The sequence below is a fragment of the Nannospalax galili genome, unplaced genomic scaffold, assembly GCF_000622305.1.
Source record: "Nannospalax galili isolate Female #2095 unplaced genomic scaffold, S.galili_v1.0 scaffold85, whole genome shotgun sequence".
NCBI classification, from domain to species: Eukaryota; Metazoa; Chordata; class Mammalia; order Rodentia; family Spalacidae; genus Nannospalax; species Nannospalax galili.
In genome coordinates this window covers 437494-456760 of record NW_008358866.1, presented here as the reverse complement: position 1 = coordinate 456760, position 19267 = coordinate 437494, and the positions used below count along the sequence as shown (strand labels likewise).

The 19267-nt window shown below is 35.2% G+C and overlaps 1 protein-coding gene across 2 annotated transcripts in view; it reads left to right on the top strand.

The window, feature by feature from the left end:
* Sema3d (semaphorin 3D) overlaps positions 1 to 19267 on the top strand; it is a 207991-nt gene that overhangs the window by 164775 nt on the left and 23949 nt on the right. For both annotated transcript variants that reach the window (XM_008822472.2, XM_029558376.1), the window contains exons 9-12: positions 2359 to 2473; positions 3796 to 3865; positions 7252 to 7396; positions 18877 to 19099. In XM_008822472.2, the coding sequence (XP_008820694.1) occupies positions 2359 to 2473; positions 3796 to 3865; positions 7252 to 7396; positions 18877 to 19099 (553 nt within the window). The remainder of the gene's footprint in view (positions 1 to 2358; positions 2474 to 3795; positions 3866 to 7251; positions 7397 to 18876; positions 19100 to 19267) is intronic.

The window sequence follows — 19267 nt, the reverse complement described above, 5'->3', positions numbered from 1 at the left end:
CGTTCCACTCATCGCCCTTCCCCTAATTTCCAACACCTGGTATATTTCTGGACCTAATCTTTATACATGTCTGCTGACCTCACCTGTCATTTTAAAGACCTAGTACTAAATCTACTTCTTCCCAGACACCTTTATTATCACAATGGAAAGATTCTTCAGCAGAGGACCACTCTCCTTTGCTCTCTATACTTTTTAAAATGATTTATCCAATTTTATTTTGTAATATTAGTTATATCATAGCTATTAACCATGCATTTATTAAGCATCTGATTAAAGATATGTAAAACACATAGTTCTAATAGATATTGGATGAAAGCCTTAAGAAGCTAATTTTATGAGAATTTGTAACAACCAGAGAATGAAATATTATTATATATTTTTGTCCTGTTCTAAGCAACGACTATCTACCATTGTATTTCTAGTGTGTATGTGCATATATAAATATATATGGCACCAAACATATGTGAACTAAACTATAAACATATTCAATTCTTCAGTTTATAATGACTAGAAATCTTTTAAACATCAAAAGAATGAGACAATTACCAAGTGTTGTGACTCACACATAATCCCAGCATTCTCGAGGCAGAGGAAGGCAGGTCTCTAGGAGTTTGAGGCAGGCCTGGTCTATCTAGTGAGTTCCAGATCAGCCAGAAAAAAAAAAAAGGAAGACACTAAAATCTTTGGGGTATTGTTATTTGCTAATTCCAAACTATTAGTAAATATATGAAACGTTTTACTCAAGATCAAACCTTTAAAGTTTAAAATTATTCTTCATTTTAAATTGGTGTTTGTTGTAAGCTTAAAAACAAGTCAAGGGGCTGGATGATGGCTCTGCAGTTAAGATCACTGGCTGTTTTTGCAAAAAAAAAACCTGGGTTAGAATCCCACCACCCACATGACAGTTAACGACCTTTCGTAACTCCAGTTCCAAGGGATCAGACACTCTCTTTAGACTGCTGTCGGCATTGCACGACATTGGCACACTTACATATGACGCACATAACATAAAAATAATAAATAAAATACTTTTTAAAAGGTCGAGGGTATTAACGACTGGTACTAAATATTATGTCACTAGAGCCATTATTGTCATTCAAGAGAAAGGAATATAAAAAATGACTCACTCTGTGTGTTGCGTACAATGTCATCTAGTGTTTGTTCTTAGGTACTCTGAAGATAACAATATTTCTGATCTCTATTCTGTCTCCTTCCTTTTTTCAAGAACATATGTGTGTATGTGTATTTATATATCTATAGTTATGGATATATATATAAACATATACATATATGACACCAATTTTCTTTCTTAAAGTAGTCATTCAGACATTTCCTCCAAGTTGAGCTAGACTATAGACATGAAGAAGCACAGAGGAGGTGGGTACTAAATATTCAGAGATGAACCTTGTCTATTAACATTTCACTAACTTTATTGAATATAGAAAGATGAAGAACAGAAAGTATGTACAACTTATATAATGTACATTAAATGTCAATAGATTAATGGGAAAGTTGACTCCAAGAATAATTTTTAAAGTTGAAATTAAATGCCTAATTTGTTCAATCCATGAATCAGTTGCATTTTTATGATATTTTATTAAAAAAACCCAAAAGCTCATTGATTCAATTTTTTAAAATCTTAGAAATTTTAACTTCAAAAGGACATAATTCTGCTTGTTCTATTTATTTGATCTGAATGTTTATATTTGCTCAAATACATTTCATTACATATATATATATGAAGTGAGGAAAATATAGGTTAATATATAAAAATTATTTTCATATGTATGGATGTATGTGTTTCTGACTCCTTCATGTTTAGTTAGTACTGTATTAAATTTGAGAAAGACCAATTTTATTTCTATACTGATGCCTATTTCTAAAACATGTAAATATTGTTCTTAAGCATCTAGGTGAAACATAGGTCCTTCTAACAACAGCCATTGAATTTAGATTTCCTGGCACTATACTAAATACATTACACTAATTTTTCCATTTAATCATCAAAATGACCACATTTTTCAAGGCATTAATCATATTTTATCAATGACAAAATAGAGTTGTGGAGAATTAGCATTTTATAGGTCATGAAACAAAATTGGCAGGCAAAGGATTTGATCCCCAGGCTGCTTTAATTACTGCAGACTTGCATGCATCTGTTCATTCACGAAAGTTAAATTGATTGTATTGTATTCATTTAAGCATGAGAAAACATTTATGGTTAATTGAAAGACTAGCTCTTCCATTATTTAGGAGTTGAAAGAGTAAATACCCAGGCTCTGCACCTTTTTAAAAATATCATATGTTTAAGGTACTATCTGTAATATTTTATCCTTATTTGTTTTTCCATTTTTTCAGAATGATGCAGGTGGCCAACGCAGCCTGATAAACAAATGGACGACTTTTCTTAAGGCCAGATTGATTTGCTCAATTCCTGGAAATGACGGGGCAGACACTCATTTTGATGAACTTCGTAAGTCACGTCTCTTCTTTCTTCAAAAAGTCCTACTAACTAATTAAGTAGCTCAGCGTTTATTTTACTTCAGTGTCATATACCAAGATACACACACACACACACACACACACACACAGTATCAGCACAGCTTGTAGGAATTATGCTTAGGAAGGTCATATTTGCCCATCCAAAATCAACGTGTTGGGCTAGGTGTGGATGCACATTGTAGTGAAGGATGCTCCTGTCTTTTCAAGAGTCTGCAAATTGAATAAAGAAAATTAAATAGCAGAATGCAAAATAAAGATCAAGAACTGTGTGACTTCAAAGTCTATCCATCTCTCATGCACTCCTGAGCTGTCTTTTATGGGAGCCACCTTTACAGGTAGGAGATGATAGGATTCCTTATTCCAAGGCTGCCCTCTGCTGGAGAGTATGGGAGATTTGAGTTGAGCACTGTCTCAGGACCCCGACCCCCACCCCCAAAAACTAGGCTGATGAGGAATTCTTTTAATTTCTTTTTATTCTTCCCCAATCTAATTTTAGAAAGACTCTAGTTGACATAAAGTCAGCATCATTAGCTTTTGTCTTCTCATTTTTAAAAAGTTGTTTTCATGCATGCAAAATAATCGATTAAGTCATCCTTTTCTTTATGTATTTTGCTTTACTGGTATTGAATATAAGCATAAGCACACTTGTATTTTAAATAATAATGCAAAATATTTTAATACTCATTTGCTATCGATGCTGCATTAATTACAGGGCAGATGCTTTCATATCTAATTAGTAAATTGATACACTTACAGAACATGTTTTAACATTTCAGGTGAAAATCTTGATTTTTCCTCATTTCCATTTTATACGAAATCACAATTTTTTTTGTAGTGTGTATGTATGTATTGCCTGCATGTATGTAAGAACATCCTTGTCTTGCAATGCTGATGGAGATCAGAGGAGGGTGTCAGATACCCTAGAACTGGAGTTATGGGAGGTTTTTAGCTGCCATGAGGGCCCAGGGAGCTGAACCCAGGTCCTCTGGAAGAGCAGTCAGTGCTTTTAACTGCTGAGCCATCTTTCCAGCCCCCAAATCACAGATTCTTAGCTGAAAGCAGTCATGTAGAATACCAATTAAGTCATCTAGCTCATAGTTAATTGAAGTGTACCACAAGGAGGTTATATCATACAACAAATGAGAGCTTTTCCTCTTGATTACTTAATGTTTTAGAGATTTACCTTAAAATTATATGCTGCTTAGATCCTTGAAATATTATATAATTTTAAAAAGCAAACATAAAACTGAAAAACAAAAATATAATAAATAATTATTATTTTTCCATTAATAGAAGATATCTATTTACTCCCCACAAGAGATGAAAGAAATCCTGTAGTGTATGGAGTCTTTACTACAGCCAGGTATGTTGAACCAAATGCTTTTTAAAAAATCATTTATTTTATTATTTGATTTTCATGTGTATGTGTGTACATGCATGTGTGTGCAAATATGTCCACATGTATATAGGTCTCCACAGAGGCCAAAAGAGCGAATCAGATCCCCTGGAGCTGGATGACAGGCAGTTGTGAGCCACAGATGTGGATGCTGGGAACCAAACTCCATTCCTCTTTAAGAGAAGTAAACACTTTTAACTTCTGGGTCATCTCTCCAGTCCAGAACAAAATACTTTTGTTACTTGAACATTTTTTATGTATATAAGCCAACATAGTTGTTTATTTGTTTGTTTTTGCAGTGTGGTAGGTCAAAGTCATGGCCTTTTGCATGCTAAGGTAGTACTCTTCCCTTGAGCTAGGTCTCTAGCCCCAAGCTAAATAGTTTTATTTGTTACATTTTTTTTTTCATCATTGTAACCAAATACCCATAAGACACAACTGTAGGAGGAATAGCTCATTGTTTGAGTTTGTAATCCATATGGTGGGGAAGGTATGGGCCAAGAGCTTGCTCACACTTGAGGAAGCAGAGAGAGACTGGAGCCCAAAGTAGGTTTAGGCTAGGACCATCAAGGCCCACTCCTCAGAGAACTCTTTCATTCAGTGAGGTCTCATCCACTGAAGGAGCTACATGTTTCAAAACAGTAACAAAAGCTGGGGACCAAGTATTCAAGTACATGAGCATGTTAAGGGGAATTACATGTCCTAACCATAATAATACTTAAAGGATCTTTTTATATTTTTCCTCATAGTAGCATGTCACACAGTTTTTTATCATTTTACCTGTCATTTAGTGTTTTTTAGAAATCTATTCATATTTATGTAAAACTCCCTTTGTTTTATTTGCATTAGCTGGTAGCCTCTATACTGATTACCACAAATGTTTTCTACTTATTCACTGTAAATTCCTGTTGTTTTCAATTTACTGTTGCTGTACATAATCCTTCAACAGTTAGCCTGGGCACATGCCACCCCACATACGGGCAAGCATATCGCTGATAGAAATTCACAGGTACAGTTGCTACGTACAAAAAGTATATGCATATACTGCCCCTAATTATTATTTTTTCCATCTGTAAGACCACAGAAGTGGCACTAAATAAATGCACACATACATGATTGAGTTTATTGACAAAGGTTTAATTAATCATGGGATGGGACAACCTTTTCCTGTCACAAACTATCTTAGATATGTTCTTGTTATGTTGAAAAGTTGGAGGTGGCTGCTTTGAAGATTTCACTGAATTATCACCACCAAGACAAGTGGCCAACTCATAGTACCAAAAGGCTAAACAGAAGCTTTTCCTCACCTTTATCCCTGTGTTCTTGTTCGTTCTATATAATGCTACCTTATGCATGTTATCATGTCTCTGCCTTCCACAAAGTCGCACTAGCATCTACAAACCTTTTTATAAAGGTGTGGTCCCTACTGTCTTCATTTTATTTCATTCAGTATATTACGTTTGACTGTGTTTTAAACATGTAGTTGCTTATTTTACACAATACTGTATTCATGTCTGGAAATACTTTTCTCTTTCTACAGCTTTTCTCCTACTTTTTATCAATGTGTTTTGACTTCAGTAGTGGAAGAGGTGAAGTGTAGTTTTGGGCATGAAAGAAAGAATTTTGTTGTCTCCCTTTGAATAACTTCCTAAACTATTTTATACAGAAATTGCAGTTTATTTCGTTCTTTAGTAAGATTGTCATTCAAAATATCTCATTTAGAAAATGAAACTGTCTTTTGATTTAGGATAGATCAGAAAACATAATAGTATTGGATTGTTTATAGATATAAGGTATGCATATTTTAGTATGAGCACAAAGAAGAAGCCCTAAAAGGCTGCTGACTGGGGGTGCACTGGAAAGATGCAAGAGGAGCAAGTGCTGTAGTAACTCAGACATCTCAGCTCTCGTTTTCTTGGCACCTTTCCCTTCACAGAGCTTTCTTTGAAGTTGATGTGTGTTCCACACATAAGACACAGATATGTGCCAAGGAAATGTAGCCCCGAGATGGTTTTTTTTTTTTTTTAACTTCCTATCAAGTTTCTGCCCACCCAGAGTGTGAAGTTACAAGTCAGCTCTTTGTTCCTAGTGTTCTTTGTTGTTTTACTTTTAATGCTGCCCTGAAGACTGAGGTAATGTTGGAATGCAAGTGATGTCTTTTGTCTAGTGAAAGACATAATTAGCCTTCAAAAATTGTGCATTATTCCTTTGAAATATGGAGGGAGATATATAATTTTACATCACAATGTCACTTTCCTTCTAGGTGCCTGTTTACTGTTATCTTCTAATTTTCTTTTCCATTGATGCCATTCCAAGAATATTAATAATCAGTTTAGTCATGCTAGAGAATCATTAGCTTGTTTGTATAAAGCTGAGATGACATTTTCTAGTTCATAAAGTTTGTTCTTGGTTTTAGGAACAGACTTCACAGAATGTTTTATATTCAAAGTGTATTTTATTTTCTGGAAAGGAAACAAGAAAGAAACATCTGATGAGTGCTAGCAATTTTCATCTCTGACTTGTAAGGAGTTGTAAAATTCCTGTGGCGCTTTTATCTGCTTAACATTTCCCTTGAAATTACATGATCATAATCAGTTTAAATATGAAGTAGGCACCTAAAATTCATAAGTTTAATTAAAATAACCAAAGAAGTTTATTTCTGCACTAGAAATTTCTTTAATAAATCATTTGAACAAAATGTTTAATATCCAAACTTTATGATGTCCATTCCATTTAAACAGAACGGACCAAAGGGATGACAAGATGGTTCAGTGCCAAAGGGATTTGCCAATGAATTCTTAGAACTTGAGTTCTTCCCTTAGAACCCATGTGGAAGAAGAGAATCAACTTCCTCACGTTGTCTTTCTCCCTCTCCTCCCCACCCTCTCTCTCTCTCACACACACACACAAATAAATAAAATGAAGTGTTTATAAAAGATGGATGGCTGGTATTATTTATTCATGAATCCAAATGATTACTTTTAAACACAGGTACTGTAGCTTTTTTTATTGGAATCCATTCATAAGTGTTTCAATGGTTTCAAAACTTAAACAATATATGAATAAATATTATACCTATTTACTTATTCTCTTTAATTTTTCTAGATGGTTCCAATTTATCAATTAAGTGTCAGTGGTGGCCACACCTCTCTTCTGATAATTTGCTTGGTACCATTTTTGGTGCTCATTTATTTGTAAGGTAATTATCATCACTAGATAATCAGGATAGCTCCTCCAAGATAGACACATATTTTTTCCTGTAATACCTGTCAAATAGAATATGCTCTATATTTTCCATGCAGCTCCTGGGTGTGTATCTGCTCAATGAGTGAATGAACATTGCTTTCTTTCAGCTCCATCTTCAAAGGCTCTGCTGTCTGTGTGTACAGCATGGCTGACATCAGAGCAGTTTTTAATGGCCCGTATGCTCACAAGGAAAGTGCAGACCATCGTTGGGTGCAGTATGATGCAAGGATACCTTATCCACGCCCTGGCACAGTATGTACACAACTGAAAAATTAAATTATTTACTTAATTTAATATTCAATTTCTAACTCTATTATTACCAACCGTGGTATTTTTGAAAGTCACATGTGGGTTTGATTTTGAAATAACTAATATTTTTTATAATGATGTATTAGTATTCTTCAAATGAAGTTAATATTTTTGCTTTCAATGAAAATTTCAAGTACTATGGGACATGCTGGACTATATTGTAACAAGTGGACTATGGCGGCAATACAAATTTAAACTACAATATGTTGATTTAGCAATATCAAATGGCAGGTATTATAAATTAGATGAAATTGCCGAATATGCTGTTGTTTTCGCCATATAGCTCTGCACATCTTGTTAAACTCTTCTAGTCTCCGCTTCTTTGTAAAGCCTTCATTGGTTAAAATGGTACATTTGAATTACCTCCTATCTTATATGCATCTATATTTTTATTATGCTGTGTTTGGGTATAATCTACATTTCTTAAATTGTAAGCAATCCTAAGTAACCCTGAGTCCAAGCTAGTATGGTGGTGTATGCTTGGTCATAGATGTGTGAAGATTATGGCAGGAAGACTGCATTTGATGCTAGCATCAGAGCTCGCTGGAGAGAGAGAGGCTGTCAGATAAAAAAAAAGAACTCTGAATTTGAAATTATTTTCCAACAGTATAAATCATGTTTAATGACACACGAAAGAAAGAACAAATATTTTAGAACTTAGGCATTTGTTTGAAAAGAAAGACAGGGACTGAGGTGATGGCTCAGTTGGTAAAGTGCTTACCATGTAAACATGAAGACTTGAGTTTGGATACCGAATAACCTTGTAAAAAACTGAGTGTGATAGTGTATTCTTGTAATTCTGGTGCTGGGGACACAAAGAAAGAGATCCTGGAGACAAACCAGCCAGCCACTCTGGCCAAGGCTTGAGCTCCGGGATCAGTGAGAAGATCAGAGAGAAGCCCTGTATCAAAAAGTAAGGTGGAAAACTATTGTAGAAGACACCCAAATTTGCCCTCAGGCCTCCACATACTTGTGCACACATGATTACACACACACACACACACACACACACACACACACACAAACACAAAGTTCAAAATTCATTATGTGCATTATAAATAAGAATATTTTGTTGTTCATTTAAGTTATTTAAATTATTCATAATTGTTTAACTTAATATCAAGGACTACAATACATCAATTTCTCATTAGGATATACTCTAAATAATTCTATGAAGACATTTAAAATAATCATCAAAATAAGTTAATTTAACACTTCAAACTCTACTTAATATTGCCTTGTCATGGTTTTATTCTTTTTGCTTTTTTACTTTTTGTTTGTTCTGAGACAGGTTTCCCTGTATCCCAACTAAACTAGAACTTGCTATGTAGATCAGGCTGATTTTGATCACACAGAGATCTGCCTGTTTCCGCATCCAGTTTCTGGGATTAAAGGTGTGTAACACCACACCAGGCTACATATGTTTTCGTTAAAGGAAATAACTGGTAGCTAGGCTTTTTCATTATCATTCCACTGTTCTGTTACATAGTTTAATTAAACTTGGGAAGCATTATTATGCAACTGTCTCTAGTATTATTATTATTCTCCAGTATAAATATGTTGCAGAGATTTTTTTTTACTCTGGCTGAAAGATAGTCACCATATATATGGCCTTACTCTTTGGCCCAGTGTTGTTGGACTTTTCCTCAGGAAATGTGTACCAATGTTTATTCAAACCAGGCAAAGCATCTATTACAGGCCAAAAAGACTATTTTAAAGCCTAATTTGGTGAACCAACGAGTTTGTTGGTGTTAATAACAGAAGTATATGTAAAAGTTGGTTACTTACAAGAGCCTGAGTGACTTTTGGGAAGTTGAAGCACTGAAAAATTACATCTTAGCGTGAGTAAAGACACATAAAAATGATCTCTCTGGAGCTTCCACTGAACCACTCCCAGGCTGTTCTCATTAAAAGTATTCTTTCTCTCAGCAATTATTGCTGCTTATATAAACTTGAGGAGCGACTTTATGGATCTTCTCATTTTATGAGCTTCCTGAGCCTGGTGAGTTTTGTGAACTTACTGGGTCATAAGTGCCACCCTCTTTCCTCCAGGAGCCAATGCTTTAATAAGAAGCAAATATCTACACAATACCCACACTGCCTGGATGTCACTATGCATCCAGACTAGTTTTGAACTCCCTGCAGTCCAACTGCATCAGCTTGCAAGCTATTGCATGAAATATCACACGCAGCTGGTGGAAATATTTTTTCAAGTAATATTGAGTTTTCAGAAATCACATTTTAGTTTCTTTCATTTTATTGTTATCAAAAACATGGAATGTGCGATTTATTTCTATTTTGTTATATTTTTGTACATTTCATATACTATATCTCAATGAAATTTAGATCCCCTACCTGCACCTCTATGCCCCCACCCCACACACTGAATTTTGTGCGTTCTTTCATATACATTAAGTTCTTTCCTGCCAAGCATTTTTTACCCAGATGCCCTTTGGTGCAAATTCGTTCACTGGAGTCTAGTCAACCTATCTAGTCTCTCCCTTAAAGAAGATTTACTCTCCCTCACTCGGCAGTAATCAGTTGCAAATAGTTCCTAGGCAAGTGTTGGGGTCTGTTGGCCATTTCCCTCATTCAATGCTTGGTTTTTGTCTGACTGAGTCAGCATGGATCTTGTGCATGATGTCACCATTGTTGCAAGTTCATAGGTGACACATCTAAAGTGGAACCTCTACACCTAAGGTTCATGAAATATAGTGGAACAGGGGGTAGAGAGAACACTGCATCCCTCACCTCTCACCAGTGAAGCTTCCTCATACAACAGAGTGTGATGCACATAGAGAGCCACAACTGGCTAAGTTTTAGAAAATAAGAGAATAAGAAACTGCAGAGTGTGTGTCCCTGGATGGGATTCCTATCCACCCATGGCTCAGCGACCATTGCCAAAGAGGAGGTGGAAAGATTGTAAGAGCCAGAATTGGTGTATGAAAATAAGGAAATGGGCTTTCAGTCCACTGGGAGTTGCTCATGTGGTATTTTTAATTTTTAAGTGTACAATACACTATCATGTAGCATAGTCTTAAGTTCTTCAATGAATCTGTTGAACTCCTTCATCTTGGCTAACTGATACTTTATGCCCATTGATTGCTAACTCCTAGTTTTTTGCTTTTTCTCTAATAACGCATAACGACTAAAATGTTTTTTGATGAGATGAGTTTGGCTATGTCAATACCTCATGTAAGTAGGATTGTACACTTTCTGTGAGTGGCTTGCTTTACTTATCATCATGTTCTCAAGATTCTTTCATGCTATATACAACACAACTTTCTTCCATTTTCAGCCTATTAGTATTCCTGTGTGTGTATCTGTGTGTGTATTTGTGTGTATGTATGTGTATGTGTGTGTGTGTATGTGTGTGTGTATTTAGCTGTTCCACATCTTAGCTGGTAGGAATAGTGTTTCAATTATCTTAGGAATGATAATGTCACTCTGAGTTACTGATTGTAATTCGAACCATTACAGCCATTACAGTTAGTTTATGCAATTACCTCAGTATTATAGGAGAAATAATTTGAGACTGATACAATCTACATTAATTACAACATGTGTAGACCCCAACATTGAGTCTTACTGTGTTCAGATATTGAAACTAATGATCAAAACAGCCACATAGTGATATTTAAAGATGACACTGCTTTCCATGATGTAAGTGAGAAAGACTACACTGCGGATTGGTGCCACCGTATCCTCAACTCCTGCTTGAAAGAACTATAAATATTATAAAGGCTTAAAGGAAACTCACTTCTTATATAACACCTGTAAGTACATAGTCATTCTCTGAAATGACAATAAGGACTCAGAAAAAATCAGAAAGCACATGTCAATCAGGAGTACTTTTTACCAATGAGAAATGAACCAAAATATGTAAAATATTCTGGTCTCTGCTGTTTGTGCTCAAAATAGCTATATCTAATTTGGAAATGACTAAAGAATGCACAGGTGAACAACTTCTCTACTTCTTCTTTAGATATTTTAAAATTATATTTTTTATATCCTTATAATACTTTATTTTGTGTTACTATTTTATTTTTTTAAAATTCAGGATGCTGATATTGAAATTAGGACTATTATATATCTTATGTCAAAAATCTCTGACATAAGTGCTTCCCCCAAACAAACTTTACAGTTTTAAGTAACTAGGTTCATAAAATCATTGAAATTAAATTTCACAGTATATCAGGTGACTGGACTTGTAAAATCTGAGAAAGTATGAGTTGGACTGGGTGATAGAGACATCATATGTCACCCTCATTTTATACAGGAGAAAACTGGTATCCAGAATAACTAATAGCTTACCTGCTCTCACATTATGAGGAAAAGCAGAAGGAAAAATGCTGCTAGTTAGAGTTTTGTATTCAGTATTTTCCATATTTTTTGATATTCTCTTTATCTTTTATTTAATATTCACCTGGTACATTCATGACTGGATGTCTTACTCAAAATTATGTGCATTTATTTTATATCATTTCTTTTCCTCTTTGTACTTAAAGTACCCAGGGACTGCAGAGATGTCCCCAAGGTTAAGAACACTGACTGCTCTTGGAGAGGACCTGGGTTTGGTACCCATATGACATGGTGGCTTACAACCATCTGTAACTCCTGTTCCAGGCATCTGATGCACTCTTCTGTCTCCCATAAGCATTGCACATGTGTGGTGTGTTTGCATACATTCAAGCAAAACACTCATACATATAAAATTTTTAAAAATATTTTTCCAATAATTAAAAAACAATTTCCAGAACTATACATTTTGTTTTTCCACCAACTTGGAAATTTTATTTTTAAAAAGTAATTGAACCTTATGACTCAGACATTATCATATGTGCTTCTACATCATCCCACTACATTTCTTTTGTTTTTGTCTAAAGACAGAGTTTTAAGTAGTCCGGGCTAGCTTCAAGCTTGCTATGTAGCCAAAGATAGCCTTCAACTTCTTTTTTTCTGCCTCCATCTCCCAAGTTCTAGTTAGGATTACAAGTGTGTGCTGCCACACCCACTTCACTCTATTTTTAGAACATCATCACAGTGTTGATGGTATTTACCCAGTGGTGTAGATTATAAAAATATCAATGAGCCTGCATGAATGTTCAAGGTCTTGCCAATTTAAAGTAGTGACTGGAAATAAATTTGGGCCTATCTTAGGCCATATCATATAAAAATCTATAGCCTTACATTATTTCCACAAGGGCAGGTCTGTCCTCTAAGTAAGTATACTATAACTTTTAATCTTGCTACAATTGATTTTTTTTATAATTCAGGAAAATACATCTTATTTTAATAAAAGCATTGCTGAAAATTTTGTTTTGGATATTACGGTTAGAAAGCTATGTTATACTTGTTAAAATTTTTAAATAGGTTACAATTTAAAAATTACTGTTCCCTTTGGATTTTCTGTACCCATGTTGTTACTAAGATTGATCTTTAAGCTGATATCCCAGTAAGGACCTCTTCTGACATAATCAATCAAACACTGTGTGCATGAACTCCTGCCTGTCCTCCTTGGTTCTGATGAACTGTTGTTCCTCTTTTGATCAAAGTCAAACCTAAACTCCCAGTCTATGACGCTCTGCATATTAATAAACCTGGGAACTCACAAAGACACATGTATAGAACTCCTTCACTTCTAATGATCCTTCTCACTTCTGATGTATGAATATAGTGCTGAACAAATCATATTTTGTTGGATAGGTTTTTTTGAAGTATTTCTGACCTTCTAGGTTTGGTGATGTGAGGTTCCAAGTGAAGTGAAATATCCCAACGTGAGTGCCACAAATCAGCAGTGGAGTCCAGATAGAAGGCAGGAGAAAAACAATAGTCTGCAGAAATCTCATAATCTGGAGAATATTTTTAAAAGCAGATATCAGTTTTGATATGTGACTATTAGAACTAATTTACTGTAATTTTAGTAAGTAAACAAATTTTATTCTACAATTTTATTCTTTGTGGTCAAGAAATCTGTGTGTGTGAGTATGTGTGTGTGTGCACATTTGTTTGTATGTATTGTATGTCCATAAGCAGTAGAGGCCAGGGGCCAATGTTGGGTGTCCTCCTCTGTCACTCTCCATGCCATTAGTAGTAGCAGTAGCAGTAGTAGTAGTACTATTTTGAAATAGCATCTCTCAGTAAATTTGGGTCTCATCAATTTGACAAGATTATTTTGCAAGGAAGCCCTAGATACTCTGTCTCCAGACCTCCAGTGCTGGGATTTCAGGCATGTGCAGCTATGCCTGGTTTGTTGGTGGTGGTGGTGGTTTTTTTTTTTTTTTTTATGTGGGTGGCTTGGGATCCAAACTCAGGGCTAAAGTTTCTTTGGCAAGCATTTTATGGACTGGCTATCTACTCAGCTTAAACAAGAGATTTTAAAAATTTGTTCAAAAATGTAAATACTGGCCTATGTCTACTCAAAGTGACTTTCAGCTTTAAGCAATTTTCCTATCAAGCAGTGAAAAGAAAGTATTGGCTTTTAAAGTTAAAATATTTAGGAAACACATGTCATACGATCCTTAAATTTTCTGACCTAGTTTTCAAATTTATAAATTTATAAAACAAGTAATTCACTTTTTAATTTCCTTGTACACATTTTTATGTTAAATTATTTATCATTAATTTTAATTATCAAAATACATGACTAGCCTAAGTCATCCTCTATTACTTGGTAAGATCTAAAGGGAAGTAGTCATGACACTATGCTTGATTTTATAATGTTATTTTATTATGTGAACATTGGTCAATTATAAACACATTTTAATTATTAGTAGTCAAATAAATGATAGTGAAACCTATTTATATGTAGTTTTTAATTTTTAATTTTTTACATGTATGAATGTTTTGCCTGCATGCATGTAAGTGCACCATGTGTGTGCAGTGCCCACAGAAACCAGAGGAGGGTGACAGATCTGAAATTGGAGTTACAGGTGGTTGTTAGCTGCCATATGGATGCTGGGAACTGAATCAGGGTCCTCTGCAAAAGCAGCCAGTGCTCTTAACTGCTGAGCCATCTCTCCACCAGCAGATACTTTTTTTATGAGACAGGATCTCCCTGCAGCCCCAGCTGGCCTGGAATTTGCTGTGTAGTCCAGGCTGGCCTTGAACTCACAGTGATCTGCCTGCCTCTGCCTCTCGAGTGCTGGGATTAAAGGAAGATACCTGTTTTTAAAGTTGTGCCAATAGTGTGAGAATTCTGTGAATTTCTTGGTTCAAAAGTTTGAAATGGAGCTATATTTCAAGTATCACCATGGCATTCTTCTGAAGGAATGACAGATATCACTCTAATCCATACAACTGTATGTAGGCTATGCTTCTCCAAAACCTTGAGAGGAAATGAATTTTCAGCGTGCATTCACCTTTCCATCTGGCCTTCAGGTGTTTTATGGGGATGACTTTTGCTTTTAAAATGGGGTCCTGCAAATGCCAACATACTCTGTTCAATAATGTTTTGATTGTTCTGTCACAGACATTTCTGTAAGAGAAAGGAAATCTGAATAGGAGGAAAGAGAGAAAAAGAGAAAGAAAGTGAGGGAGAGAGAGAGACAGAGAGACAGAGAAAGACAGAGACAGAGAGATCCATAAATTTATAGCTTTTAAATCATTATATATATATATATGTATATATATATAAATGCAAATCTCCACCCCTCTCATTTTGAATATAAGGTCTTTTCTTGCCCATACCTATTTTGGGCAGGTGCTTAGAAGGATAATCCACCTTTGATGGATAAGACGCCACTTACAAAATCTGTATTTTCAAATTTTAACAAATCAGACGTCCTTTCTATATCATTTGTAAAATATCCTATTTCCCCAGTTTCCCAGAAGTTAAAGCCTGGTTTGGTCTTATTTTGCCATGACTTCCCTCGCACTAGTTATTCCTCTGATTTGTTTAAAAGGAAATTGAGACTTGTAGAAAAAGCCTGCGGCAGGCAGTAAAAGAAGAAACTTTTAACAGCTGTCTGGTGCCTTGCCAAGGGGTAAAGTTCTATCGTTGAATAAAAAGCATTTTTCTTCTCTCTTATCCGCTGTTTCCCACTGCCCTCCTAAAGGTCCTACACAAACACCCAGATGTGCCAGGCATAACAGGAACACCTAGCCCAGTGTGGCAATCTGTGCAGGGCTTGCTGCCCTTGGCTGTGTCCTTGCATCTCAGGGTTTGCCTAGGCAGATTCCTTTTCTCTTCAGCTTTTGCGATGGAATGATTCAGCAATATACTGACAATTGAAAGTTTGACTAGTAGTTTTCTATTATATTTATTTCTTCTTCTCTCGGATTTTGAATTGTCTTAAGAGTTTTTCACAAACATAAGTACAAACACAGCCAGAATTCCTGCATTCACAGGAGCTAAATTGGTGGAAGTTAGGTAAATATTAGAAAACTGCAGGAGGAAACAAAAGGCTCTGTGTGGGATGGGGTAGTTATGTGCATTACGATAATAGTGACAAATTTTAAAAAACACACACATCCCACATTTAATGCATGGGTATTAGTTGTATAGACACAATAGGACATTGTTTCAGAAATTTTTAAAGAAAAATTAATAATAAGATAGGGCTTTTGCTGTCCATATAGTGTCTCTTTACACTTTTTGGTTTCACTTCACAGGCCTTTCTTTCCTGATTTTACCTGAGCAGGCTGCATGGCATTTCCAGCTGTGTTCAAGACTGTGTGCTCCACAACTATATTATATCAAAGCAAGCACTCCTCTGGATTGAATGTACTGAAACAACATTATTTGGTTCATACTGTCCTGTCTTAAACCTCAGGGAGTGACACTCCCAAATCACTTGCATTTGTGCAAGCACAGTGATGAGGACCTGAGATCACCCCTAGCAATGAGGGGAGGAGAATCTTAGTCAAACACTGGCAGAGTGCCACAAGGAGAAGCTGCCATAAGAAGAAAATGTATTTCCAAAGTTCATTCGCTAATAGCCAGTAGAAACCAAGTTTTCTTCCTCTCCTGTCTTTTAATCCCTTAGCTTTCTTACTTGCAAATTTTTTGTCAGAGGAAGTAATGAGGAAAGTTGTCGTATTTATGTTTGCTAAGTGTTTATGTCTTCATGTCATTGTACTATCTTACATTAAAATATGTAATTATTTAAAAATTTGACATCGAACATTGTGACTTGAATGTCATGATACTATTTCCTTTGAAATTCTGGTTATTGCTTGCTATTGTTGCAAAGACAAAGGAAATGTTTTTCACAAAAATTGAAGGGCTGTTTCAAAACTGTAATACAGGCCAGATCTTGTTTTTGCTTTGATTTTAATGACAAACCAACCATACTGACCAGCATGCATTATGAGATATTAGCCCACTATGAAATGATCTTTGATTAACATTCAGATATGCAATCAGTAATTGGGCAAGGACTTTGCATTATCTTGAGTTGGCATCTATTTTTAGTATCACTTAATCTCCTTAAAAGAGGTTCTTTCCACTATCAAGTTGACAGATTGTACACACAGCCTTCAGTCTTTAGACCAACATCCTTTTAAGGATAAGCTAAATAAGTCCCAAATGGCTAATGATGTAGGACATTTCTAATCTCTTTCCTACAGAATGGGGACAAATAATTAAACATCAGGAAAGGATGGATTTCTTAATAAAAGACATACAAGACTTTTGTAAAAGATAGATACTCTCAAATTAATTAGAAAATCACTAAAAGATTTGTTTCAATTTCAGTATCGGTTGATGTTCTACTTTACAATGCTTCATTATGATTTTATTAGTATGAAACTTGGGGTGAGAGCTATGTATCATCACTAACTCCAGAATCTTTAGCTAACAATGACCCTCTTGAACTCTGAGAAGTGTGGTTTGATTCTAGTTACTTTCTAGTATAAATGGCTTTCTGTTGTGCAAACTCTATTCCATCTCACCATTTTAGATAAATTTAGTGTTTTGTTCAGTGTTTGGTTTTTATTTCATTTTTCAGTAGAGGCTTTTCATGAAAGCTTTCTCTAATTGCATTGTTCTATATATCCATATCTATTAACTATAAATTTTATTCCAAAATAATTTGTTCATCCATGAAAAATCCAAATGTGATGTCATTGTCATTTTATCTAAGATAACTTCCTAGAATGAGATTTTTGAAGGATCAGTTAAATTTAGGATATGAGATGGTATACAGTCTGAAAAAGGTATTGAAAAGTGATTTCTTGCTAATTTTGGATAATCGCACATCAAATTCTGTGAATTTATGCTGTTGAGCTTTTAATTGTTACCACCAGAGGGCAGGTTATGCCAACTGTTTATTTAACAGACAAAGTCAGGGGAAGCAGTTCTATGGTAGAAGTAGAAAAATGCCTGAGGGTTTCTTCACAGGTCTTTTAGGGGAAGACCATTTGAATGAATGGTTTATAGCATTAAATTTTCACAGCAATTGTAATAAAAGTATATAATTATAACTTAAAACCATCAAAGCCCTTTTCAAGCTAATTTTTGTGACCTGTTGATTTGTTCCTTTTTTTTTTTTTTAAGTAGGTCCGAGGTCAAAATTTAATAACACTGAGATAGAACTAGTGCCCTAGTAGCATTTACCAAACAAGAACAAACAAAAAAACCTCTTAGCTTTAGAGAGCAAGGATTTTGTTTTACATAATGAACCATTTCGACCTTGATGATTAAATTTTATTCAAATGCTAAGTCTGTATGTTTTCCCCCAGTGGAAAGGCCTTCAATAGCTTGGCAGTAAGAAAAATTCTACTGGAAGGAATTATTCTTACTTTGCGCGTTCCTGCTAAATCACATGATAATAACTTATTTTAGTGAACGAATATTTAAGGTATTTATACAATTGGGCCTATTATATACATTTTTTATTGTACCTTAATGTTGTTTCAATTGAAATGAAATCCTGAAGTTATTCAAAGAAAATTGAAAATAAAGATTTGCCATACATTATTATGTTTTAAGTTAGTCTCCTAATAATTTCTTAAACTTAAATTTCAAGAACTCTCATTAGAAAATTTTTCTGATGATGAATGAGTTGGGGAATGTGGCTCATTAAATAACCCAAACTAGCCTTAAATTCAGTATTATTCTAGGCTGTCCAGGAGGTCGGATCCTCCTGTTTCCACTTTCTGAGTGCTGGGATTAAGGGATGCATCAGCCCGCTGGCTTAGAAAAAGTCATCTTTAAACAAAACAACAATCTTGTGGAAGAAAGATCACACTGTAGAAACTTTGGAAAATAGAGATAAAAGGATATAATTTTGAAATTTTTTTATAGAGGAAATCAGATTTAAGCATATTAAGAGGTTCACTGCATTTACTTGCACAAGCATAAGATTCCATATTGACTCTGTCATCTATTTAATATTATCTGTGCCACACATTAAAACTTTTATTGGAAGTATTTTTCAGATACATGTACGATGTTTTAACTCCTGTACACTTTCTTTCAGTGTCCAAGCAAAACATATGACCCGCTGATTAAATCTACCCGAGACTTTCCAGACGATGTCATCAGTTTCATAAAACGGCATCCAGTGATGTACAAGGCAGTGTACCCAGCAGCTGGGGTACCAACCTTCAAACGAATCAATGTGGACTATAGACTGACGCAGATAGTGGTGGATCATGTAGTGGCTGAAGACGGCCAGTATGATGTCATGTTTCTTGGCACAGGTAAGCTCAGACTAAACTTTCATTCAAACAGTTTTCAATAATGGATGAAGATAGAAATTTCCAAAATACTGGGGCTGGAGAGATGGCTCAGCAGTTGAGAGCACTGGCTGCTCTTGCAGAGGACTTGGGTTTGGTTTCCAGCACCCACATGGCTGGGGATCTGAGGCT